The sequence below is a fragment of the Triplophysa dalaica genome, chromosome 13, assembly GCF_015846415.1.
Source record: "Triplophysa dalaica isolate WHDGS20190420 chromosome 13, ASM1584641v1, whole genome shotgun sequence".
Taxonomy (NCBI): domain Eukaryota; kingdom Metazoa; phylum Chordata; class Actinopteri; order Cypriniformes; family Nemacheilidae; genus Triplophysa; species Triplophysa dalaica.
In genome coordinates, this window is record NC_079554.1 from 13066375 (window position 1) to 13094374 (window position 28000).

A 28000-nucleotide genomic window follows, 5' to 3' on the forward strand; every position below is an offset into this window, starting at 1 on the left:
CTGGTTTTATCATCAAGGCTCCCATTGTTATGGAACAGTGTCTTCTTCAGGCCCAGAGAAGTCATGGGAATAAGTCCAAATGCCAGAAAGGTGTGCTTGCATTGTGGCATACAAAATAAACACAAGCCAATTTCCTTTTTTTTTAACGTTTATTCAAAATGAAAAGCTGTTATAGTTTCCATATATCACTTATGGCTCCCTAAACTCTATGTAAATGACTAAATGTAAAATGTTAATGTAGTTTCCATAAGCTGTCAATATTTGTTTGCCAAATACAGTTATGTTGCAACAAACAAAGATCATAAATGTCCATGAAACCTTTGTATACCCTATGCATGTGTGCACTGTCTGGAAAACATATTTATACTGTAAAAAAATCCTGTAAAAAAAAGAAATTTTCTGCCAGCTGGGCCACTAGAAATAAACCGTTTTACCCTGTAAAATGACACGGTTTCCTCACTTTTCTTGTAACTTTGTGGTCTATTTTTGTAATTTTACATTTTATTTTACAGTATTTTAAAATATAAACTGTAAAAAAAGATCCAGCAGCCGGGCACTAGAAATAAACCGTAAAATGATATATTTTCCCCTTTTTTCTTGTAAATTTGCGGTCCTTTTTATCTTTTTCGAAAAACATAAAAAATCTGTTATAAAACTGTAAAATTTCAATAAATGTTTTGCCATTATATAGCATCTTTGAAAAAAATTTGTAGAACAAAACCGTAAAATTACTTTTTTACAGTAAAACAAAAGGGCCAACAGAAACAATTGCAATACATATAAACTACAATAAGCTTTGTGTGTGAATGTAAACTCTAAAAAATTCTATATAGCACTAAAAGTGGTTTTTAGCTCGTAATAATATGGGGAACTCCTTTTAGTGCTATAGAACCATATTTTGGTGCTTCGCTGGTTCTTTGGGATGACTGAGGTGCTATATAAAGCAGCTGAAGAACCATTCAGGGGCTTTACATGTTCTTTATATGGAAACGGTGCTATATAGTACCTTGTAGTACCACAAAGAACCTCTGAAGAATGAGATATGGTGCTATATAGTGCTAAAAGTGGTTCCCCAAATGACTATGAGCATAGAACCACTTTTAGTGCTATAATGCACCTTTCTTTAGAGTGTATAGATGTGATCTTTAAATTAGGTTCAGTTCAGTTTTCCACCAGCATACTCTCCAAAATATTCTTTCTACGAGCTTTCATTTGATCGAGGCATCTCCCGGCCACTCTCTTTCTAATGCATCTTTACCCAGCTCAGTAAATTAGATGGTGATGTAATCAAATATGGTTCCCCAGAGCTCCATCAGTCACAGTCTTTGCCAGTGTTTAATGCAGTCCATTTCTAATTGAATTACCTTCTGAAAGGCAGCCATCCTTGACCGACATCTGTTTGCTCTTCAGCTCAAATACTCTTATTAGCCGAATATAATAACTTGTCCCTTTTTATAATAAGTGCTTTAACAACTCTATACTAACATAAGAAAAACATTTAAAGAAAGTGGGACAGCAAGACCTGTTTTTCAATATGCTTTATTTGCAACCTAATATTATATGATTTTTATTATAAAGGCATCTGGTGAAGCCAATACCATTTAGACATTTTCATTACCTTAAAATCCTTTGAGTTTCATTACACTGTGCTAAATCTGAGTTTTTACGAAAAGGATTTTAATGACAGCTGAACGTATTCGACGTGACAATAAGGCACGTGTTTTGGTTACTTGGTAGCTGTTTTTGATATTGAATGCATGTCTTAATAGTAGGTGAACAGCTTTATTATATACTGATGTCATTTCCTCTTCACGAGCTTCTATATAAAGGCGGCATTGCTGCGGTAGTGAGTAGTGACATTGAGGTATCGTGGTGTGCGTGAATCCGGCGAAAAACAAGAGCAGACGCTGCATGCGTATAATGCATCCATAGATAAGTCTGGAGAGGGAAAGTATTACTGATATTGATTCGCTTTCTTTAAAACGACGTTTTGTCACTTTCAGACATAGTGGTTGCCTGCACTGTGCATAACGAAGATGATCGCACGGGGATACGTAGGGCTCGTGGTGCTGGTGAATTTTGGTAAGTGCTAAACGTTTATATGTTTTCGGTTACGATCGGAATACTTTAGTTTCTATAGATATTGAAGGAATGTTGGTGACGAAACATTGCGAGCGATGCGTTGCTTCTGTCAGCACCAAGGACAGCGGAACTCGCACTCGCGCTTTTGTCACTCATGTAAGCACAACTTTGTGTTTGACTTGGGTTCAGTCATCTCATGTTAGAAAAATACAACGTGCTGTACAAATACAAAGCTATAAAGGACTCTAAATAGCGCATTATCGTTATGCTTTCGTTTAATATCAACGCATTGTTTCTGACGTGCAGTTTTGTCGATGCCTGTCACACCAGGACACACGGAGCAGAAAGATGTGGAGGTATGAGTTTATAAATCATTGTTTTCTTCTCTTCACAATTATCTTTCATAGCTGCTTTCACCAGTGCATTCAGTGTGTGTGTTTATTTGGAGCAGCCTTATGAGACACATAACATAAGGATGCACAGAATGACAGCAACAACAGTCCATGTTGTCAGGATGTGTGGAGGAAAGCAGCATTAGTGAAAGTGTGACTCAACAACACGACTTCAGCTTAGTGACAGATGGTGCCATGTGTTTACTGGAAGGAAGACAGCTAACAACCATAAAACTGTGTTAATTATTCAACTTTAAGTTTAGCTTGAGGTGCATCGATTCAGTGCCAAATCTTTAAAAAACTTAAGAGAAGTTGAGATTGCTACGTGTATTTACCATTACCATGAGAAGAGCTTAATAGAGAGAATCTCCAAATTTCTGAATGTTTTGGAAGACTGATACTTGCTAAGATGAAGCTGCAAACAGATGTGTTTCTTTCTCAGTAAATGCCATTTCAGCAGCAGCTCAGCTTTGGGTTTATTGAGAGAGAGGCTTTTTTCCCTGACAGCAGAGAACGTTTGACTTTGGGGAAATGTGAAGCCAAACAAATCGCAGTGGCATAGGGGAGAAATGAAGCGCTCAAGAGGAAATGACATTGATTACAAGTGAAATAGTACGGCTGGTCAGATATTTGAGATGAAGGGGTTTGGAGATATTATTGGCATGATCCTGCTACGTCCTCTATTATATCGATCTCATAAACAACATTACAATATTATTACATCATTATATATCCAATAAGAAATACATGCACTACACAAGCAAATATGATTATTAATATCTTAAAAGCACCTTCTTGTAACATTTTTCTTTTTTTATAGGTGATGAAATGCATTGTTGAAGTAATCGCAGATGTTCTGACCAAGCCTCATCCCATCCCAGTTTCCCCAGACTGCCTTCAAACCCTAAGCACTGGTGAGTCCTTGTATTAATTCACCCCTGATTCCTAAAACTTTTAATATATTTAGCTGCCTCTCATCCCTAACAGCAGTGACCTTTCTGATATGATCGATATCGGCTTCAATGCCGCTAAGTCTGAACAGTGCTGAGCTTAATGGAGCAAAATAATTAACGGCTTTATCTCTAGAGCAGTCAAAGTTTAATATTTAGAAAATCAATCATTCTATTAACAGTGCAGCTATTGTTACTGAGATAACGCTTACTACAGGGAAATCATACACCATGTGAGAAGCTTAGACAATGAGCCTGGGGCAGAAACAAAGCGAAGGACAGAGATTGACTGAAGGAATAAGAGAAGGACAGAAGTTGATTGAAGGAATAAGATAAGGGCGGAGATTACTGTGAGAAAGCAGAAAACATGATGGTACATGCAAATATTTTGATTCAGCAAGTTCTGTGACACATGACCTGACATCCAGACGATAAAATAAATATTTCATACTGAAAGATGAATTTTTATTTCCCATTTATTTCCCACGATATTTCCCATTTTCTTATTAAGAATCATTTAACACTTTATTGTGGAATTATGGAAGTGTATGATGATTGATGGATTGATATTGTTATTGTTGTTTTTATTAATTTAAACAATTACTGCACTTGTTTTGTATTTTTCATAATTTATTTTCTACACATTGTCTTGTGTTAATTTAAAAACAAATGCAAAGATTGTGAAGATGCTCTGACAAACAGGAGCACAGGTATTTTGAGAGACAGAAGAATGCAGAAGAATTGTTTCTCTATGGAGTGACCAGCCGACTCTGCACTCTTTGTCGGGGTCAGCAGAAAAGGAAAAGCTTGACTCGACCTTAATTCGACGCGAAACTCTCGTCTCTCTCTCTTTATTGCTTTAACTCCGTCCCTCTCTCTGTTCTCTCTCACACCCTCTCTCTGTTCTCTCTCAGCGGCTCTGATGATTAATAGGGCAGCACAGGAGTGCAACTGCATTTCAGAGCAATTAATGAAAATAATTTAGAAATAAAGTAAAGTGCTGAAAATGACTTTGAGCTTTGGAAACAATTTGAACTCATTTATCATATCAGCCAACTCTATGAACGGTAAATCAAAACCTATGAGAGATGTGCTTCGTATGTTACAGATGACAGGCTTGTGACCCTCCTTCGCCATCGCAACTTTCTCCAAGAGTTGCAAGATATCGCTGCAGAAGGTAAGAGTCAACGCTCAATATTTGATGGACAAGCGTGAAACACTTTCCTATAGAGAAAAGCCATGTCTGCAGTATGTCAGGCGGTTTCGGCCACAGTAGGTCATTTGAAATGTCGATGAGAGAATTTGTATAACAGTGCTGAGCAGGTATGAAAGAGAAATTTCATTTTATATTCAAAAAACTGTTTTGTCAACCGTGTTCTTTCCTCACAGGGGTCAATGAGAGAGTGCAGAAGCACCCAGGTGACTTACTTGATCATGTGACCAGCCTCCCTGAAGATACAAAGAAAACTGCAGGTGAGTTTTAACTAGTGATACGTGGCTCTCTACTGTCTCTCTCTCCTTTTATTTGCTATTTTGTGTTATTCATTCTATCCTGAGACATCACGAACGTTGAATAGGGAGTCAAGATGTCAAATATCACAAAAATAACTGCATCAAAGTCACTTTGTGTTAGTGGTATTTTAGCGTATGTTAGGACTTCAAAGGACATTGAACATCTGCTTTAAAAGCACACTTCAATGTGAATTGCTGTGTTCTGCTCTTAGATGCTGTACAAGCTGCATCTGACAGAATCAGGGCAATAGGCCACATGCCTCTCTCAGAATAGATGTCTTTCTGGAAAAATAAAATGTACAATGTATGTGTATATTTGTGGTGACATTTCTAATGCTCTTGAGACCGAAGTCTTGAATATGTCATACCTCTGTGGGCACAAGTGTGTGGGAGATGTCCACACGAACACAGAGTTAGATTGCTGTTACAGTATTTCTAAACAACTAGACTGAAAAAAATCGATCTATCTCTTTCGAACTCTGTGTCCGTGTATATATATATATATATATTTATTTAGGATTACTCTTTATTCATATTTTTCCACAGTTTAGAATAATATTATACCCATAAATTATACGAATTAATACGAATTACACAAAATTTAGCTGTTGGAATTATGTTGTGACTAAAAGCATCCAAAATAAATGAACTCTATCTTTAAAGCAGCCACCATTTGACTAGAATCGTACACTTCGCATTTTATTATTCAGCTTCTTGAGGTCTCAACCTGGGAAGCTTTTTACACAGCACTGAAGGAATTTCCATCTATGCTGGACACTTATTGTCTGCTTTTTATCTATTATTTGGTTTTATTTTTTATTTAATAAATTCTAGGTTTTATAATTAAATAAATTAGTACGTTTGCACAATTATATTTTTGTATACAAAAGTGATTTTAAACATTGAAACCTTCAGATTAAAAGATATTTAAGATTATGAGAAGAAATTTATTCAAGTGATCCTAAACATTCAACCGGTAGTGTATATGTTAAACAAACACGACTTGTATGTATATGTAAAAATATGTGTGTATGTAAAAGTTTCATATACACTTGATTGAACCTATCTAAACAAATCCCATCATATCCTATTAAACAGATCATATTTCTTTTGAAAATGTTTAAAATGTTGTTTAAAACACAGCACCATTCAGATTAAACAACACACAAATGAGCACTTAACCACACCATTCCCCTCTGCCACACCACAGATGATCAGTCAATGCTGGTTGCCATGGAGAAACCAGAAGAGGCTGCAGAGAAAAGAGGAGTCAGTGAGGAGAGCTCGATGGAGAGTGAAGAGTCAGAGCAGGAGTCTCAAAAAAGGAACAACATCGCTGAGGAGGAAGAGAATGATGTTGGCAATCACATCTCCATGAACCCAGAACAGAAGAGAGAGTCACAGGAGGAGGCCACAATAAGAGATGAGGAGAAACAGGAGGAAATGAACCCCCCCAGCTTCGAAAAGAAGGAGGAAAATGAACCTCACCATAAAGAGGGTAATCGTAATACATCTGCTACTGTCAGAGTGAATCGTAGCGTTTGGAGGATTAGTCATTATGATGTGCAGCTATCCTGCTGAAAATACATGAATTGCTATGCTGATTCAATCTTTTTTTTTAGTCATCCTCATGTCATTCCAAACCTCTATGGCTTTCTTTCTTCTGTAGAACACAAAAGAAGATATTTTGTAGATCGTTGGTCACCAAACATTGGCACCCATAGACCTGCATTTGATGAAGTCAAAACCATTGAGACATTTCTCAAAGTATCTTCTGAGGTCCTCAAAATAGTCGTATACAGTTTTTAAATGATATGATAATGAATAAATGATGATCCAACACACAACATATGGAAAGCACCAATGTTTGTGAAACAAACAAAGAATTCCTACAAAGAAAATCATTCACAGTACTTCTAACAATACATGTGTGTGTCATAAAAGACAAAAGCTAATTTTACTAAAGAACAGGAGACTTGTTGTGTTAACAGGCTGGTGTGGATGGATGTCAGTACTAAGTGCCTCCATTTATGAAATGAATTCTATGCTGCGTGGTGGCTTAACAAATTGATTCGGTAATTGATGCGAGAGACCTCCCAGAAGTGGCCCTTAGGAATCTGGTGAATGTGTACAGGGCACCTTCGGGATGACTATTTAAACCACAGCTTCACACGGCCAACCCTGAATTTGTTGTTGAAAGCGAGCCATTATATCTAAAACATTTTCAGCACACTTTCAGTTCCACTTGTCAGTATTCAGCACAGAAGGGGTGATTTTCAGGCAGACCATTCGGAACCGACATGCCCATTTCCATAAGATCTTATTGGTTTATCAGTGCAGACAGAAGGATAAGAGGGTGTTATCTGGGTAAAAAGGCATCCAGTAGTGACCAGCGAGCTGGCAGGAATGCACATTTCATTTAGAGGAGTGGAGTCTTTGCTGATGCTGCACAATAGTAAATGAGGCCCTTTTGGATTAAAGTGTGTGTGTAGAATAATGAGCAGGAGGAGACGGATCAAGAGAGAGAGAGAGAGAGAGAGAATTGATGTAATAAAAATAATAACACAATCATAACCGTGTTCCCCTTTATCTAAAGGGGCAACACTCACAGATGGTCTTGAAGCAAACCCAGAGGTAAAACAATCCATCATGGAGGACATCGAGGAGCCCAGGGGAGCTGAGAAGGAGAGAACACATTCAACAGAAGAACAGAAGGATGAGGAGGAGGAGGAGGAAAAGAGAGAGGTTGGACCAAAGTACTGGAGTCGCCTAAGCAAACTGGCCCACAAGAGGGTGGAGACGGGCCAGAAGCTGGAGGAGCACAGGGAGGCATCACAGCACTCAAAGGAGAGGATGGATCAGGAGGCCGAGCTGTGGAGAAGCCCAGAGGAGCAGGAGCTGCAGATCATGGCACAAACTGAACCAGAGGACAAGAGAGATGAAGAGGGCAGTGCCAACAGAAAGACTGAGGTAACTCTCTCTCTCTCTCTTTATATATATATATATATATATATGTGACATTGAAAAGGTCTTGAAATGTTTTCTCTGCACAGGATGCTGACATTGAGAGTTTGGCTGCCATCGAGTCTGAACTCGAGAGCGTTGCTCAGAAACTTCATGAACTGAGACAAGGCTGAGTCAACTCTCCACTCTTCTACATTCTGCCCTTCATCTCTCCTTCAGTAGAAAGGCATGTTAACTTGAGATGAGGTTTCACCTTCTCGCTCAGTCTACAGCAGTGCAAGCGCCACAGATTCTCTGCTTCAACCCTTTCATGTAATATAAACCCCCCTCTGGTGACTCCATTAAGGTCCTGAGGCAGGTCCTATCATGTCCTCTCTTAGCTCCTGTGCTTTGCTTTCTTGTGCTTGCTTCCTAATCAAATCTGGGCATTCAGTACATATATTGTAAGAAAATAATTCACAGAAAACTACCAAGACTTCAAATGTTAACTTCAATGTACATGTCTCAGAGATAGTACCTATTATTAAGTCTTATGGTCCACAGGCAATAATGTTTTTATTATTTATGGCGATGACAGAAATGAATTTCTTTTTGGGAATTCATTTAGGAAGAAAATGCAAGATGCAAGAGAAGAATTGAGAAGAAATGTTTTTCTAAGTAAATGATTCTATGTGACTATGCGACTAAGTGTTTGAATCTGTAAATTTGAATTAACATCACTAGACATGATGTCAATAATAATAAAAAATAGTATGATTCACAACATCAGAGTTCTGTTTTTTATATTTGGTTCATTGCTTCATGACATTTAAAAGGATTTTTATGCCTTTTAAATGCCAAAAGGAAAAAAATCAACATATATACAAATTATACATCATGTACAAATAAACCATAGCAATGGGGGACAGAACAGACCAGATAAAACAATTTCAAAGACACATTCCGCCAACATTTACTCTTTGGTTGTTCCAAATAGGAAATAAAAACAAAGTCAAAGTTTCTCTTGTCTTCAATGAAATAGTTATTAAAAACAACACAAGTGTGACTAACCAGGGATATCTTAAGGGATAGTTTATGGGTGAACTTTTTATTTAACTCAAACTGTTGAAACAGCATTTTTTATACCCATAATCAGAAAAGGTCATTTGTCCAAAGCCACAACATATTTAGTCGTATTTCCTACAATGAATAATCCAATATTCTATCATAGCACCTGTCAGTGTAAAAGTATTTTAAAGAAAGAACAACAGGTCTCTCCAGATATGAAATGGTTAAAAAACATTTTACGCTACAATCTTTTACGGTTTAAAAAAGTAAACAGCTGCAAATTCAGTTTTTAAGAAATTAATTTCCGCCATACAGCTTCATATATCACTAAATGTATTCTGACTATCCCGTCTTTTTAGAAGCATTAAAGCTAACTGGGCAGTGGGCACTAGTTTCCTGAAAAGTATAATGTCTAACAGCAACATCACACAAATGACACTCCTTTCAAGTTATGTATCCTTTCTCATTAATGTATTGATACATTTTCAATTCCTCTACAAGACCCCTTTTCTATAAATAAAATCAGTGCAAGTAATTTATGACAAAATCATACCACATACAGTACCAGGTTTCCCCTATTGAACATTCATTTAAATAAATCAATTCTGAGAAAACAATTGGCACACATTCAATCATGCTCAACATAATTATTTTAGACACACCCTCTAAACAACATTTTATGAGGGTTGAAATGGTTTGGGAATGGTCATAAAATATTCAACTAGATTAATATGAAGTCTCATTGTGATGAAGTCTCAGCTGCTGCTAAACTGGATCTAGCGTGCTGGTGAAAGTTCTGAGCCCTGCAGGCCCCGCAAGAACTCAGTCCCTGATGAGAGCCTCTTTTTACACCCTCGCTGTCCATCAACCAGTTACTGCTTTCATTTCCCAGCATGCCGCAGGGCATCCCACAGGCTACGGAGGGGTCCTTCGCTATTCCGTTCGCTTTCAGATGACCGCATGACGCTCCGCTAGATACCTGACCTCGCAGGACGCTGGTGATGTGACTCAGCAGGTCATCAAAAAACGCAGAGACCCCCTCATAACCTGGATGAAAATGAAGGGTCATTTCAGACTGCAGTACCTTGAAATCTTAAAGGATTGTGAGAGCTCTCAGAAAGGCGGGAGAGAACAGAAATCATCTGTTGATGTACTCTTGCACTGTCATGGGACTCATTGCATGTACCGCTGAGAGCTATCAAAGGGCCTTTCTCCGCTAGATACACAAGATCACCATAGCAACGGACCGTGAGAAGGCCAGGTGGTTTTAAAACACACCGTAAGCCGACAAACACAGCTGTGTCTGCAAATATAAGTAAGATAACCTGCTTTAAATGTACTTTAACTTTTCATCTTTAATACATTTTGCGAATCAGTTAAACTAAAAAAAAAAGTTCACTCTCTATAAATACTTGTTATGATTGAGAGTTACATAAACTCATAAACTCAATGTAAGAAATAGCTTGACATTTACTAACATCAACAAACACTAGATTGTGTAATTCCCTACTGACCCCTAGTGGTCTGTTTGCAATATAGCATTGCTGAAAGTGTGAATAGGGTCCACAGCATAAAGACCCTCACGGCCTTGTTTTCAATACATTTAAAAACTGCATTTACCTGGAAATGCATTGATGTCAATGACGGCATGCTGGCCGGTCTGGTTGTCGATGATGATGTCAATCCCAAACAGAGAAATGCTGAGGGCTTCCCGTAACCTTCTGGACATTTTCTGAATGACATCATTGTTTGGTGCCCAGTACTGACCCTCCATGTTGTCTCTCTGAGGGAAACCAGAAATAGGACAAAAAAGTAGAAATGCCTGTTACAGCAAAACATTTACGATTATTACTTCAGTTGAGCTTGGCTTGTATTTACAACTCCTTACAAACATTTGATAAATGGTTGCATTGGTCTTTTAAACCGAACCGGTTTTGATAAAATGTACATGTCTAAACAATGTCTTTAGGTAGTTTGCATTTCATTTAGTTAAACAAGAGTTGACTTACACAGGTCAGATGAGAAGATGACTCTGGTTTAGACACATGATGACTGTTGAAGGATATAGCTCTTCTGTCTACATAATAAAAACACAAGTATTAATTAGCCTACAAAATCAAAAACCTATCCTAATTTCTAACCTCCCACCTCTTGTCTTACTTTAAAGTACATATATTAGAAATCCCAAAATGATTTGCATTTTAAACACAATTGGGTTTGGGAACAGTGTATAGAATTGGCCATCGGGGGGCACAATTCATCAAACAATTCGACGTCCAAGTTTCGTGAGTCACTCGCTGAACACATACCATGTCAAAGACAAAACAAACCACTTGTTTTAAAGGGAGGGAAAGAAACTGGGTCTAAACATCACTAACACATGTCGAAGAAATGTTCCAGGCACGGTAAGAGGCCCTAGACATCAAAAGAAGTGGCTCACGAGTGCCATTAATGTCAATCTCACTTTGTCCCCAATACGACTTTCAATGTAAACTTAGAAGCATGACAAGGTGTATTTGTTAAGATATATCTCTGTGTTTATGGCTTTAAGTTCAAAACAACCCAACGGAGACCTGATGTCTAAATTCTTTGGCCTGGCACTCTATAAAGTAATTTTATTAGTACGCCATTCTACCTAGTGAACTTGTCTCCTACCTTGTGAGTGCAATTTGTTTATTTTGTCTTTATTTCCATGGGTGCCCTCGAAGATTAAAAATGTAAAACAACACTCATTAGAAAGTATTGAGCGCTAATGAAACAAGTATGAAATTTATTTGAAGTCCTGATTAGTATACTGTTTTTAAGCAAAGCTGTTGAATTTAAAAGGGTCAAATGACATGGGTAAAACGAATATTATCGTTTGTTTTAGATGTAATACAATGTGTTTACACGATATAAGATTAAAAAAGCTGTATTTTCCACATACTGTGCATGTTTGTATCTCCTCTTTGCCCCGCCTCTCTGAAACGGCAGATATTTTATAAAGTTCATCGCTCTGAAAAGCGTGGTGAGCTGTAATTGGCCAGTTAACCAGTGCGTAGTGATTGGTCGAAAACTGCAAGCGTGTGACGGAAATGTAACGCCTCTTACCATATTTGGAACATCAGGTTCCAAAGCAATTGTACTGACAGGTACACCCAACTTACTTGCGTATACATTTGTTCGTCTTAATCGAATCATACCACGAACTGACGTAGATTTGTAGGGGTGTGGTTACACGAGGCGTTTCAGGCAGGTCTGGGTGAGCATTCGCTTTTAGATAGAATGTATCTTTTGTTCCGACACTTTCATTTTTGCATTTTTATGTGTGTAATACATATATGGGCCACTTAAAAGACACAGAAAAGCTGGTATTCGCACCACATGACCCATTTAAACAAATTACCATAAATCTATCATTTTTAATCGAATGATCATTTTTGTTAGTAAGTTGGTGTAAAGCAACTGACCGGTCGGTCCAGAGGGAAAATTCCTAATCGAGGGACGTTGCACCACGCTGTAAGCCTCTCCCACGACAAACACTTTATACAGCACTGCATTATGGTTAATGAAGCTCTGGATTACACACGGGGGCTTGATGTCTTTCAGATCTTCCTCACTAAAGATGATGGCCATCTATTGAACAGAAAACAAATCAACACAAGCACGTGGTGCTACTATAAAATAATTTATGCATTCTTGTACGAAGTAAACACAAAAGTCTTTTATTGGATGGCACAATGACCCTTGTCTCCTGAGGTGTGGTTATAGTTTCATGACACAGAAACCCCCTCAAACCCATTCTCAATAGAGATGTATATTGCATGTGCCCTTCCCTATAGCTAAACAAACCTCAGGCTTGGTGTCATAAAAACCAATGACAATCAACCTGGTCACACACACATAGTTATTGGTGACGCATTAAACTTTTTTACCCTCACTGTCAACAATGTGAAACGAATGTACTCTTGTCTTTGAGTATTATTCTGAAGGAATGTAAGTGTCTGAGACTTTGTTTTTACATTAGTCGGTGACAATCAAAGATATGGTCTCCATAGCAACAGAGGCTGCACCCCTGTTAATCATCCACGAGGAAAGCTGCACTGCTTGTGATTCGGTGCAATAAGAGCTCTGCCTTTATTTCCCTTAATGTTCTCTGTAGTGGAACATGTGACAAATAAAACTAATTTGCACCTTAAAATAAAAACGGAAGGTACTTTTTATCTAATTTTAGCATCACACTTCCACAGTGACTTTAAAAAGGAGAAGTGACAACAGTGTTGCTGAGATTTCACTGAGATATACATTTCAGGTTTCTCATCTTTCTCTCACTAAATAACAAAGACTCCATCAACATGATCTCTGTGATACTTTTTAGATACTTTAAACTGTAATAATTAGTTTCATAAAACACTGGAAATAATGAACTTCATGAACATCATGTAGCAACGTAACAGATATAAATAATACTATAGTACAGTACAGTATTGATCTATTATGTAGCATTTAATAGATATACTGTACAGCACTGTTCACAAAAAGAGTAAAATGGTACATTATTTTATTTAGAATTAAACAAAAATGTTGAACATATCTAATAAAATGATCCCAACATGGAAGTATGTAGTTTTAAACACATGGTCTGTTACATTTTAGAAAATATTTACCTTCTATATCCAAGATTTTATTTTATTTATAATATTTTGTCATCATTTTGAAATATACTGTTAAATAAACGTTTAATTAATTTTACTAGACGTAAAAAATGCCAAAATAGTAGAAGCAGTGAATGTTCTCCTACCTCATGAGAGTTGGTGCCATGAGCTACCCGAGGTTTGCAAACTGAAATGGAAGAAAAATTGAATGAAAAGCTACATCACTGCAGAAACAAACTATGTAAATTCAGTACAACTCAACACATAGTTGACGTGAACATTTCTTGACAAGATTTTGAATGGCATAAACTCACTGAAAGGAAATGTAATTCCATTCTTATGGAGCTGCTCCAGGGTCTCTGCGTTACATTCACTCTTCAGTACCATGAAGGGAGGAGAGCAGATCCTGTCATCTACACAACACATACATGAAGAGATAAAGAACATGCTGGTTCTGTTTATTCACTCATAATATTTGATCATTCAGTTTATGCTGTGGGTTTGTTATTAATTTAGCAGATGCTTTTAGGCACTCAAGGAATATTTTCGTCAGCTGTTCCAGGAAAACAAACTCACTCTACTGGTTGAGCTACAGGAACATAAATAAAAGTGTTTCTAAAAAATTAAGTCATCTCCTTGTCTCTTAGCACCTAACCTATTTGACCATGTTTGTTTACACACTGACTCATACTTCTCTTGTTTATAAAGGTCTGGCTGAAATAAATAGGTATTTTAGGCCCAAACTGTTTTCTTTGATGTTATGTGTGTTACTTTCATCTTCCTTTCGTCTTCTTCTTTACTCTGACGTACACACGTGATTGAAAACAGGAACGACAACAGCATCTTGTTGAGACAAACCAGCCTAGTCTGAACAATTTTCTTGTAGAGGCGCAGTCTGTATGTGTCTTAGTGATGTGTAACCTGCCCACATTTTAAATGATGATTATACTTTCAACAGGATAATATTACTACTGGAACTATGGGAACATGCACAACAAAACGGCTGCGATACCTGTGAATTTTCAACTTCCTTTTGATGTCACTTAAATATAACACGCAGCTTTTATTCAAATTTATATTTACAGTCCCTCAAAAAACTAAACCGTGTTGAGGGACTCGGCGTATTACAATACTGTAAAATTTGACATTAGCTTTGAAACATTTTAAAGCAAAGAATTAAAGTCTTTAAAGATCACAGGCACCAAATGCAGTGATGTGATTGATGTGTGACAATGATTCATGAAAAACATGTTTTTTATGATTCACTATGAACCCAAGAACAAGCACAAACTTACACAATTAAGTCAACTGACTTTAGCTCAACTCATCCCAAACAGTAGTGAGATAAGCCATAAAATCAGAATTATGTCATGTCATTCAATGTTTTACATTCAAACACTGAGACCACAACAAACTGTTGTCATCTGCTTGCATGGATCACATTAGCTCTTGGAAAAGTTCACCCAGACTCATTTCACTAAATCAGTCACGGATTGTGATGATAGTGCCCAACATGCAGCTGTTTCAAAACTAGATCTTGTGTAATATTCAGGGTATATGAGCCGTGTTATCTTTCCTTTCCCAGAATCCCTTGCATTGTTGTTTTATAATCGAACAGCCACAGAGGCGGTTGTCTGGTAAACGGCCCCAAGAAAATAGTCACTCCTTTGTATCCTAAACAGAGGTCTCTCCCTCCTTGAAACAGAGGGAGCAATGAGGCTAATGGTTAACTTAACAATAACCCTCAGCCAGTGGTGGAAAGTAACGAATTACAAATACTCAAATTACTGTAATTGACTAAAAGTGTACTTTTACTTTTACTAGAGTATATTTTTAGTGTTGTATCGGTACTTTTACTGCGCTATTCTTCCTCACATTGTCGTCACTACTTTATATGTTTAGTTTTCATGTGATTGGATAAGGAGAATAATTAGTCCCGTAACGTGACCCCGTCCACTCAAATCGCGCATAGTAAACTTCGGTCACATAAATTTTAAGACATCTGCCGGGAATTTAGTTAAATCATGGAGGACGAACGTGTGCGGCAGGCAGGATGCATAACAAACGGCGGTTTTGCGCACTTGAAAGCTCCTCTACAGATATGATTGTTAATGCTAATCCAATGCAATTTAGATAACAAATGATTTGCATTTCTTGCATGCAGTATCGGTCGCTCTTTCTTATTAATTTCTGCATTGTGGGGCCTAGTACACATGATTGAACAGTGTTGGAATTGCATAAATGGTTTTAACTTGAAAACTGAGCTCATGATAGACAGACAGACAGACAGACAGATCAACACATTGAATGGTTATTTTGTCTGAGTAGTATCCAGTTACATGCTTTATCAGTAAGGCAAGGATGTGTTTTGTAAAAAGTAGCTATTTTCTATATAAATCTCAAATTTTATTATTAATAATTGTTCTTAATTTGTTAAATAACACCGCCTAAAAAGTAACGAGTAACTAGTGCTCTGAGTAGTTTTTGAGAAGAGTAATTTTTACTTTTACTCCATTACTTATTGAACACCAGTACTTGTAATAGAGTACAATTTCAGCAATGTAACAGTACTTGTACTTCATTACAAATTTCCAGTACTCTTTCCACCACTGCCCTCAGCTGACACTCCTGTACCCACAATTCTCTCTGGTACATCCTTAAACTTCTGATGGTTCTTCTGGCTTTGGTTAGACAGCTTTCTCTGCAATGAATACTGACTGGCTTTTTAATTTGATCAAACATTTGTATTCTTAATATTTGTTTTAACCATTTTTGTCTAACAACGTCTTCCAGCCATGACTATTTACAAAACAGCACAGCCTTTCGTACCTTCCTGCATCATTTTATATGTGTATATACTTCTACTGTATAACTTTTCTACTGAATAATTGAGCTAAATATTGTGAATGAGAGGGAACCAGAGATGGGATCCCTTCGGCACTACGTCAGAGTCACAGCTGGTTGTTCTGTTGGCCTGTAGCTGCAGAAGGGCCTCCTGCTCTTTCTGTAGTCAGTGAATACAGCATGCAAGCAGTACAAAGAATGAACAACACAGCAGCTTTAGGACATAAGCTCTCCATAAGCCTCATACTTCCCCTGCCCAAAGGCCAAAACCTGCCCTCCTCGTGTCAACCCAGTAATGGAGAACAAAGCACCACTGGGTAAACTATCTATTTAAATGCAAGCAATGTTCATATTCAAACTCAACATTATTGATTTTCAGATAGTTGAACTGAATATTCAAATTTAATATTACTGATAGTCAGATTTAATGTCACTGACGTTTATATTCATTGCGAAACAGCTTATTGTTATCTATTAAGGTTTGTAGAACATAATGACGTATCATGTTTGTGTTTCATATTTTATTTAAATAAAAATTGAGAGGATATTAAGTGTTAAACTACTATCTGTAACTTTTGATAAGGTAGGAGTGTTTGTGATCACAATAAAACGTGCATGTGTATAGCCTCTGTCCTTTTGAAACCTTGTCTCTCCATATTTTGTTTTATTTGATTTTTTATTACCATAAAGCATTTTTATAGTTCCTGTACAATTCTGTGGCGCTAATTACTGTGGTAATATTTATTTTCATGTAACATACATTTTTTAGTGAATATTTAGAAATTTTTATATGTCGGTATATTGAAAATAAACAAAAACTGCAAAAAAATTCGCATATTTTAAAAAATATTTTCCAATTGTCACTGTTAAAATTTAAGATATTTGTGTAGCAAAGGGAAGGTTTGATGAAGCGAAAATAGTTGACTAGTTCTGAAACTTAACCTAATACTGTTTACAATATTAGTCATAAAAGACAAAAAGGATCAAATGTACACATCTACTGTTTTGAATGACTCCTTTTTAATGACTGTTCTGTTAAACTGTTGTATTGAGCTCAGCGAGTGCCTTGTAATTTCTGCTTACGAATAATAATAATGAAAAAATGTATAAATATGTGAAAATATACTTAATTCTAGTACTGCCGATGGTAAAATAATTAATGTGATTAATTTTATTCAGCGTGTTAAACTTCATAAAGAAATGGTAAAAAATTAGAGTGAAACGCAACTTTTTAAAAAACAGTTAGTTATTATTAGTCACCCTCTATTTTTGTTATTGAGTTTTGCAAAAATCTAACCAACAAAAAGTATTAAAAGTACAGTTTAAAAGAACAGTGTTTAATACATTTCCTGAAAAACTGAGAGTTTGTACATTTAAGGTTTCAGGAAGGACTGTGACTGAATACATCTTTATGTGGCTATGCTGTAGACAAACCTTGCATGTCGTCTTCAATTTTTTGAATGAGCTTATATGATTTGCATCGGTCCAGCAGGGTACGTATGGCCGGAAGAGGATCCAGTATAACAGTTTCAGGGTGAGCGTCTATGTAGTCCTGTGAATAGATCAAAAACACTGATAATGGTCTGAGCCGATGGTCAAGTGGTTCGTGCTCCGACATATGGTGCCGGTGTGTCCCCGGCGACCCGAAGAGTCATCCACTTCGCTTCCTGTCCACTCCAAAAAATCACTGAACTAATAAAAACCATAAAAATGGCAAAAAAAAATGATAATGCACTCATTGACTTAAAATATATTGTAGATGCATAATAACTAAGTCGATGATATTGCATACCATGGGCACTTTCCAAACTGCATTGATGCGCCCTTGAAGGGCCCTTGGCGAAGGGGGCACCATTTGTACATTAGGGGCGTTCCAATTAAAATTGAATCCTTTAGCGAATGGCCCTTTCAGTAGTCCGGTAGAGAAGTGTGCATGCCATGGTCACTTCAAGGAAGTGAGTACCATTTGTGATCACGTGATCTTGGATAATGAGTTCTCGCGACACATTTTGAAGCCAATATGGTGCAGGATTTTTACATGACCTAAATGTAAGTACAATAATTTAGTTTGTATATGTTTCACACTGTTTTTGTCAGTGTGATTTAAGATGGTTAAAATATTATAAGATCATTAAGTTTATTGGAAAGAATGTTTATATGTTTAATTTATATATGTTTTTTTATAGGTTTCCTTTATCATATATTTATGTAATTATATGTAATATCCTATATATACGTAGTTTCCTTAAAAAATACAGAGTGGAGCAAAAGAACAAGGTTAAATATATAAGTAGCTATGGATTCAGAGTGCACGTGCGTCGTTGTCAAGGTAACATTTGGCCTGATATTCGCTTTGTGAAGGGAGTTCCAAACACATACACGTGAGACAGTAATGCCCTAAACCCTTCAAAGAGTTCACTTCAAGGGCTCAGCCCTTTGAAGGGAGTAGGGCATAGGGCTGGTCACTTCCGTTTGGAAAATTCCCCATATGTCTGATTTTGAAACGGTTACACTGTCATAAAGAATCACTTCAAGATAAGGCAGTTGTAATTTGAACCAAACAGTTATTGGCCACCATTGACTACCATAGTAGGAAAAATTGGTTTATATATTTCTTTGTTATGATGAACACAAAAGAAGATATTTAGAAGAATGTTACCATTGTGTTACCAATTTTCCTGTGGTAGACAATGGTGTCCAAGAACTGTTTGGTTTCAAGCATTCTTCAAATTATCTTTCTATGTGTTCATTGGAACAAAGACATTTACACAGATTTGCAACAACTTCAGGGTGAGTAAATGATGACAGAATTTTTTTTTTTCTTGAACTGTCCCTTTAAGGGAAGTTGTTAAATAGAGAAGAGAAACATGAAGTGTAGGTGCTTATTTACCTGGACACCCTGTACAAGTAGAAGGGATTCTGTGACGTTCTGGTCAGCATCAACAATGTGGTCGGTCAGCTTGTGGATGATGACATCAAACGGACCCTGCTTCTCTATTGGCTGGCTCAGATCCAGCTAAACCGGAGGAACAAGGTCAAGAGCTCAGTAAACATACACAAGCCATTCTCAACAACCCACTGCTCAATGTCAATATACAGCATGAATGAAGGATGAATAAATGGCATGCATGATGCTAAAGTAATGTTACTAAGGAAATCTGTATGCTTTTATATTTTAGTGAATTAAACGGAATTGGCTGAACATGAGATCACATCAAAAACCATCAAAATCATGTTTTGAAATTCCAGTTAATCCAGTTGAGTTGTGATAGTGGAAGAGGTTTACTTGTGGGACAGATATTCATGAGGTCATGCTATCTGTAAGGTGTGTGTTATTTCTACTAAAACTATTATAGATAGCGCAATATGTGCGGAAAGCCATGCACGTCACCAACATGGAGAATGGCACCTTGGGGTAAACACTGGTGGTTTTTAATCTTAGGGGATGGATAATATTTAGTTGGGATATGACCACAAAGGCTCTTAGGATAAGCCTGAGACATGTAGATACAGCCAAGACAATAATGAAGGGGATCCCCAAGTGCCTTTTTTTTTCGGAGTTAAGAATCACTACCAAAGAAAGAACCAAATATAGGAGCAAGACTTGGAGACCGAGGGGCCCACCAGAGAAAGAGAGCAAAGTGATCTTTAGGGGCTTATTGGCCTGTTCCTGATATGGCTCAACCTTTAAATGACAATGTCTGGGAATGTTTCACATTACATGTCGCAACAAACATGACACACACAGATTCCACTACGTAACAGAACATGCTCCAGTACACGTCACTTCTTTTAGTAGATATTCACTTGATTCCCATGCAGCAGAATGAGCCACGTTTCTGTCATTTAAACAGCTGTAATGTTTCAAAGAAACCTCGGAGAAGAGAATCACTCCTTCCTGAAAATAATGAACCCCCCTATGTGCTACGCTAATTTATCACTCTTCTATTTCCACATTCCATTTAACTTCTTTTCTGAAAAGCAGAACCAAAGTTTGCTGAGCAGTGAGGTAACCCTTACAGAAGTGTAAACCCTTGAGATACTGGCAAACAAGGTTCATCTACAAACAAAACATCGTTCCTGGATTCTTGAACGAGTCATTTTCTTCTATCAAGGGTTAGTGACTTCATTGCATTGGAAATAAATCTCAAACCACAATATTGAAAATGAACAAAGAAAATAGTGATTCAAAACATTGTCAGCTAATAATAATGAAGAGGTAGCCAACATTTCACAAACAGGCTAGAGTAAAAAAGCCCTCATTCTTACAGTACATTCTTGGGCATGCGTTAAAGGTATAGTTCACCCAAAAATGAAAATTCTTTCATGAATACCTCTAGTTGTTCCAAACCTGTTCTAAACCTCAAGTTGTTCCAAACCTGTTCAAAACCTCTAGTTGTTCCAAACCTGTTCAAAACCTCTAGTTGTTCCAAACCCGTTTAAAACCTCTAGTTGTTCCAAACCCGTTTAAAACCTCTAGTTGTTCCAAACCCGTTCAAAACCTCTAGTTGTTCCAAACCTGTTCAAAACCTCTAGTTGTTCCAAACCCGTTTAAAACCTCTAGTTGTTCCAAAACTGTTCCAAACTTGTTCCAAACCTCTAGTTGTTCCAAACCCGTTTAAAACCTCTAGGTGTTCCAAAACTGTTCCAAACTTGTTCCAAACCTGTTCCAAACCTCTAGTTGTTCCAAATCTGTTCCAAACTTGTTCCAAACCTCTAGTTGTTCCAAAACTGTTCCAAACCTGTTCCAAACTGGTTCCAAACCTGTTCAAAACCTCTAGTTGTTCCAAACCTGTTCAAAACCTCTAGTTGTTCCAAACCTGTTCCAAACCTCTAGTTGTTCCAAAACTGTTCCAAACCTGTTCCAAACTTGTTCCAAACCTGTTCCAAACTTGTTCCAAACCTGTTCCAAACCTCTAGTTGTTCCAAAACTGTTCAAAACCTTTTCCAAACTGGTTCCAAACCTGTTTGTAACATCTAGTTGTTCCAAACCTGTTCCAAACCTCTAGTTGTTCCAAAACTGTTCAAAACCTTTTCCAAACTGGTTCCAAACCTGTTTGTAACATCTAGTTGTTCCAAACCTGTTCCAAACCTCTAGTTGTTCCAAAACTGTTCAAAACCTTTTCCAAACTGGTTCCAAACCTGTTTGTAACATCTAGTTGTTCCAAACCTGTTCCACACCTCTAGTTGTTCCAAAACCTATTTGGCTAAACACAAAGAAAGATATTTGGAAGAATGCAATCAACAGTTCTGGGGCATCATTGACAACCATAGAAGAAAAAAATAAAATGGTAGTCAAAAGTACCCCAGAACTGATTGCTTTATATTCCTCAAAATATCTTCTTTTGACTTCAACAGAACAAAAAAAACATACAATATTTATTCCTACTTTGGTAGTCAAGGGTGCCCCAGAACTGTCAGTTGCTAACATTCTTCCAAATATCTTTCTTTGTGTTTAAAAGAACAATATGGAGTTTTTAGGAAGATCTATTGACAGAAATGCAATATAATACACAAAACTATTTCTTATAGGTGTATAAAGACCTTACATTATGAACCGTTATGTTTCTGATAACTTAGAATGAGCTTTTTATATCTACATACAGAGCTGGCCGACATACATTCAATTCGCTGCCATGTTTTGTAAACGGACAAACCTCCTCTCCCTCTCCCCTGTGGTATAGTGGTGAAACGGATTGGGGATGATCCGTGATCCGTACGGATCGTACTCTATGGTTCGGAACGCATGTAACCTGCAGATTAAATGTAAGTTTATTCATCATTGAGTAAGAGAGTAAAATTCTCTCTCTTTCTCCAGTTTTAGCGCCAACTTGCTCACGCTCTCTCTCTCTCTCTCTCTCCAGTATCTGGACGAGTACAATATTAAAGCGGTTCAAGATAAACAATGACGCTAAAAACTGCTCCGTCACACAGCTAATATTATAACAAAAACAACAACATATCTTGGTTCTAACAAACAGAAAAACCAACGTTACTCTCAAACTTATTCCAATCAATGCAACCTCCTCAGGGTTGATTTGAAGACAATCTTGCTCTCCAACGACTCTCTGCTGGAGAGTATCTCCTTAGATATCTATGAGTATCTCTGCTTAAAGCCTTAGTACCGCGGATCCATAAACGTCTCTGCTGGAAAGTCTTTATCAGCGCAGGTTCTAGCTCCTGCCTGACTTTTATCCTTCTTTTTATACTTAATATCCACAGACCTTTTATTTTATGTAATAAATAAGACATCACTCTTTCTACAGTCTTTCTAATGCCGTCATGATCTCTTCCTTGCGTCAACATGAGAACGACATCTTTTTCTACTATGGTGGCCGCCGATCGTGTTTGGATTGAGCGATTCGTGTCAAATCTATAATACAAGGCTAGTGAGCGCTCCAAATGAAAATCTGCGCCTTTAACAGAGCAAAGACATTTTTACAGGTTTGGAACAACTTAAGTCTGAGTAAACGATGACAGAATTTTTATTTTGGGGTGAACTTTTCCTTTAAAAAGGACAACCTTACCTCTATGCGGAAACTACAGTTATTAAAGTAGACTGTACTATGGAGCTATAAAATAGTTAAATTGCGAAGCAGAACACGCTGATCAGACAGGGAACCACATAATGATGAACAAATATCGATTAACAACATATGCCTTCAGAAAACACAAAGCCATAAATCATGCAAGATACTCAAAAAGCCATTAATCACCTTTCAGACACTGATAACCTGAAATGATAACATTAAAACATTTTGTTAAGATGTCTCCTCATGATTGATTTCAGTGACGATTCAGTAATCACAATATTGACATCATCGACACTTAAAAGTCTAATGTGATCAGCTCGATTGTTTGCGTTTAGCACTTTAGTGACTGAATAAAATCTATGAATGGGTGCAGCTGAGTTGCCTTTTGTGTGACATAAAAGCAGGTCAAAGTCTATCCTTCAGTCTCTTTGCTGTCCACACCCTACATAGCAGGGATAGCAAAGAAGCATTTATTATGCGTCTGACAATTTAGTTTGGGAGTGGAGAAAAGTCCTTTCTGACTCTTATCAGTAGAGCTGCTAATAATAAAGCGGATTGAAAAAATAGCACCTTGGTCTCCCTCTTCTATTTTAAATGGCAACACGCATCCACCGGCCTTCACACCCAAAACACAATAAAGTGATTGTGGAACTCTTCCCAGAATTCACTTTATTACTACGGTATTGCACTTTCCACAGCACAACCTAAATGAACAATGTTTGTCCATAAACATATTTCACAATTTTTAACCAGCCCCTGTAACCTGCTCAGAGCTCGTTCAAGTATTTCTCTTTGGGCCAAATCCGTTCCTTTTAAACATAAACATGGTTGACAAGGGCATGTCCTGCTGGAATGTGCAAACACTGTCTTCATATGTCCACTGACAACATAACCACAAAGAGTCAGTCATCTGCTCCTAAATGGGTCACACATCTAGTGAACTAGTGAAAATACTAGTTGCAATTTTATTTATTGATGAAATATTTGAGGAGTTTGCTTGCAAAATTAGATAATTCTGTTCTTAAAAATAAAAAAATCATGTTCTTTATTATGTTTTCATGTTTTTATTGTGTTAGCAAGCTGTTACTAAGGCTTAATAATGGATTATTACCATCTTCAGTTTGATTGATGTTTATTGGATTTTGGAATAATTTTAAAAACAAACTTATCTACTTTTGGAACCAAGCTCTTCATTTTATCATTCAATTTTAGCTTTTACCATCGAAAAGACATTTTAGATAACCTCAAGCAATGAAAAATGTTGACAAATGTAATTTGTGCCAACTGCTCTCAGAAGAGTCATGAGAAGGGGAGATAGTGTTACTTGTTGTCATTTATGTGATTTGTATGATGATATTGAATGTATTTATGTGGGAAAGCCAAAGACAATTTTCCATTTGTGGACAATAAAGTGACTGAACCAACATGACAATTAAAAGTACAAAACCTTATGAACAATGTTATTCCATAGAGCGTGATATGAAAATGTTGTGTGGGTGCTTTAACAGAAGAAAAACTGATATTTTGGAGTTAACACATTCATAACACGTAAAAGGTATCGGATTAGCTACCTAAAAATGATTCACAAAATCCCGAAATCATAAAAACATCAGTTTATATCAAACCTTCTATTTATAATCAACAAGAAGCGTTGACTGCACATCACAAGCAGATTTTCACATTTCTAAAAAGAAATGGCCTCTAAAAACGAAATGGCTATAACTAATGGCTTTTCTATCTATGTGACTCATGTGACTAATGATTTATCAATGTCAAGGTAAAGCCAAGGGAGGGGATCACAAACTCAACAGAAATCATTCTTTAAATACTAATAGAGCTGTTAAATATACCTCACTATCCCACAGCAAACACAATGTGATGGTGATGATGTTCTAGCTCAGGGTAAGTAACACTAAAAGGGATAACACTTGTTTTCTTTTGAGAAATTGACATTTTTAAAAGACCAATATCTGAACGCTGGCCAAGCTAGTAGGGCAAAACGCAAGAAAAACTATTCTTATTGCCGCTGTTATCAGTTGGGAGATATTGGGTATATCTACTGTATCCTCCAGAATATCACTGTCTTGACCGATTCCAAATCTGATTGATTAAGCAGCGATCAATGCCAGACCATAAGGGTGTATTTTGCCATACCAATGCACTAATGTACACAACATCCACATCACTTCCTTATATAATTTCCTGATGAATGGTTAATGACGGATAATTTATCAAGGCAGTGTTTCAGCTGGAAATCTGATCGACCTGATATGAACGGCAGTGACCTATTCTATTAAGTGCTTTTCAGTGCCATTCAAGCAACTTTGTAAAGATAAATAACTAAAAATAATTGTGTTTGTTTTAGGCTATTTTAGGGCTACATTAGGAATCGTCTGGGAACTGTTTTGAAGCTAAATGTTTCTAGAAGCTTTATGTTCTTTACTGGCAATTATTTAAGGACATTAATAACTGGATAAAGAATGATTACCGTAACATTTTACAGTGGATGGGGACTTCCTGAAATTTTGTTAAATTCTTTTTTATTATATTTTTGAGTTTTTATTGTTTTGTGTACACAGGGATATTGATTGTCATTTAATGTAGGGTACTTTTAAATGTCTAGAAAACAGCCTGTCAATGGTATTGTGAAACTGTCAGTAATTCAACACATTTCATATGAGCGAAAGGTGACTAGTGTTTAAGAAAAGACAAATAAAAAGACAATCAGTTTTGCTTACCTGAATCATCTCTATCCCTTGTTTCCTGAAAGGCAAAAGAAGAGAAAATGATTATTGTTTTCATGTTTTAAGATGTTACTGTATGTATTGTAATTGTAGTATTGTTTTCTCTGATTTACATGGGTAACCTGGAAATATTACGTATGGTTTGAGGTATGACACATTTTCTCAACACGACACAATAAAGAAGTGTTTGCACTTAAAAAAAAAGATAAAAATATTTCTGTTTTATAAGACATTCAGTGAACTGGGAGGCTGCTCTTTCTCACCCAAACAAGTAAAAATCACATTAAAAACATCAGAAATCAAATACACGACAAATACAATACACACACCCATTTTTAAAACACACACAGAAACATTTAAAGAGAAGACACAAATCAGAACAATCAGAACAATGTCACCTCAGGGTTTTAAAACCCTGAAGAAGGATAAAAGATTTAATCACAAGCACATTCTGCAGCTCATGATGATGTAATGACTGTGTCATGGTGGCAGTCTGTCAGCAATGTCACCTGACAACCTCAGGTGCTTATGTTAAGTGAATACCTCGAAACTGAACATGTTTATCAAGTTTATGTCAAACCCTTGGAAATTGGTTATCTGTGGCAATTTCGAAAAAATGATCCTCTTACATTCACTCAGAAATGTCATGTAGCCCACGCGGTATATGTCATCCAAACACATACAGATCTAATGTATGGCACAGTATATTCATGCAAAACCATGAAGCAATTAAAACAAATGATTCTAGCTCTAAATACGTTATGTAACAAGCATGATCTTGCGGCAGACATACGTGGAGATTGAGAAGATATGCAAGTAATGTTAATTTTAAAGCTTTGGAATTAAGGACTGTCTATATGGTACTTCTCCAGGTAATCAGTGAACTTTGTCCAGATTTTGTGGTTTTATGGTAAAAATGTAAACAGATGGTTTATTATCATCTATTCGTTAGAGTCCAAGCAATCTCCCACAGAAGAAGAGACTCCTTGAAAGACAAATTTTTAAATAAACTAGATTGAGTCCTCTGAGACTGGAATGCTGAGTTTATCTATGGATCTTCAGATTGCATTTTCAAGCGATTGAAAAAAACAAAACAAGAAGGAAGCAATTTGTTTTGTTTTTGACGTGTAGAAAGTCATTTTGTTGACATGTGACAAGAACACCATAACACAAAGTACCCTTAAACTCACGTGGGATAAACATCAAGTAAAAATATTTCAAATACAATTATTTTGGTCAAATAAAGCTAAACATATGATTCATGATTCAGAAACGTATGAAGATAAAATAAACTTTCAAAAATGTTTGATACATATCAAACAAGTGTGATAAGTATATAAATCACACTTTGCCTATATTTTATTACATTTTGAGCAGTGTTGTGCCACATTTCAGAGTTATTAAATGTATGACCCCAACGTGTAGCCCATACAAAGATTACATATACAAGCACAAATATTTCTCACCTTCATTATCTCGTTCTTATTTGTCATTGACATTTCATTGACGTTCATAGTAGATTAAATACTGGGGTGATGACTGCTGAACGTAAGAACATGCGGTAAAAGGATGAATCACGTTCCATATCACCCCATTTTCTCCATAACTCGGGTGTATTACAAAATAAAATAAATTATGACTTACATGCCCATATAGGTTACCAAACATAAAATGTAACTTGTATTTTGGATGAGCTGATTAGGACATGTGGATGATCGTGTGACGTGCGCTCACACGCGCGCTTTACGCACCTGCACATATCCACGAAAGTCTGGAAATTGAGTTTTTTTGTCTTCTTTTCGCTGAGCCAGTATCCGACCCTCTTTCCTTTCACAAAGGTCTGCATTTCTAGAGGAAGAAATATCAGTACACTTTTAGAAGTTTCAACCCTAATACACAAAAAGCATAAATAATACACTATCTAAATAAGAGGGTGTTTGAACTTACCTGACAGGGTGACTTCCGAAAAGCCGGTGCTAAATCAATGCGAGCTTAAAATACGGTCTTGATCGATTGCTAAAATCTCTTCTTAACGTCCACGTTTCAGATCTAGACTGTCGTCAATACTCAAATAGCCAATGTCCTCCAGAATGCGCGTCCCGCTGTCTAAATAGTTGTTCGATTTTATGACAACTTCGTCACATTATTTATATGGCACCGAAACATATAGACATAACAAACACAGCGCATCATGACACATCACGGTATAGAACCGACTCGTGTGTCCCTTGGTTGACCTCAGATGTTAAAGCTTATATCCAAACGTCCAGTACATTATTTGACAATGCTGTCGATCAG

At 36.8% G+C, this 28000-nt stretch overlaps 2 protein-coding genes across 3 annotated transcripts; one reads left to right on the forward strand and one right to left on the reverse strand.

Moving 5' to 3' along the window:
• Window positions 1–1832: 1832 nt before the first annotated feature.
• On the forward strand, window positions 1833–8663 carry chga (chromogranin A). Its single transcript, XM_056765014.1, has 8 exons — window positions 1833–2082; window positions 2389–2438; window positions 3295–3388; window positions 4533–4601; window positions 4814–4897; window positions 6147–6434; window positions 7533–7906; window positions 7990–8663. The coding sequence occupies exons 1-8, from the start codon at window positions 2037–2039 to the stop codon at window positions 8071–8073; spliced, it is 1089 nt and encodes a 362-aa protein (XP_056620992.1). The 5' UTR covers window positions 1833–2036; the 3' UTR covers window positions 8074–8663.
• Window positions 8664–8720: 57 nt separating this feature from the next.
• itpk1a (inositol-tetrakisphosphate 1-kinase a) lies at window positions 8721–27998 on the reverse strand. Of its 2 annotated transcripts, none has more exons than XM_056765013.1 (11): window positions 27650–27998; window positions 27454–27550; window positions 25697–25721; window positions 19316–19441; window positions 17860–17977; window positions 13896–13994; window positions 13728–13768; window positions 12397–12562; window positions 10957–11024; window positions 10568–10730; window positions 8721–9994 (listed from the first exon to the last, which is right to left on the reverse strand). In XM_056765013.1, the coding sequence occupies exons 2-11, from the start codon at window positions 27546–27548 to the stop codon at window positions 9687–9689; spliced, it is 1209 nt and encodes a 402-aa protein (XP_056620991.1). In that variant the 5' UTR covers window positions 27549–27550; window positions 27650–27998; the 3' UTR covers window positions 8721–9686. The 2 variants fall into 2 exon arrangements, with proteins under 2 accessions (XP_056620991.1, XP_056620990.1); XM_056765012.1 differs by having other exon boundaries at window positions 10568–10769.
• Window positions 27999–28000: the final 2 nt, after the last annotated feature.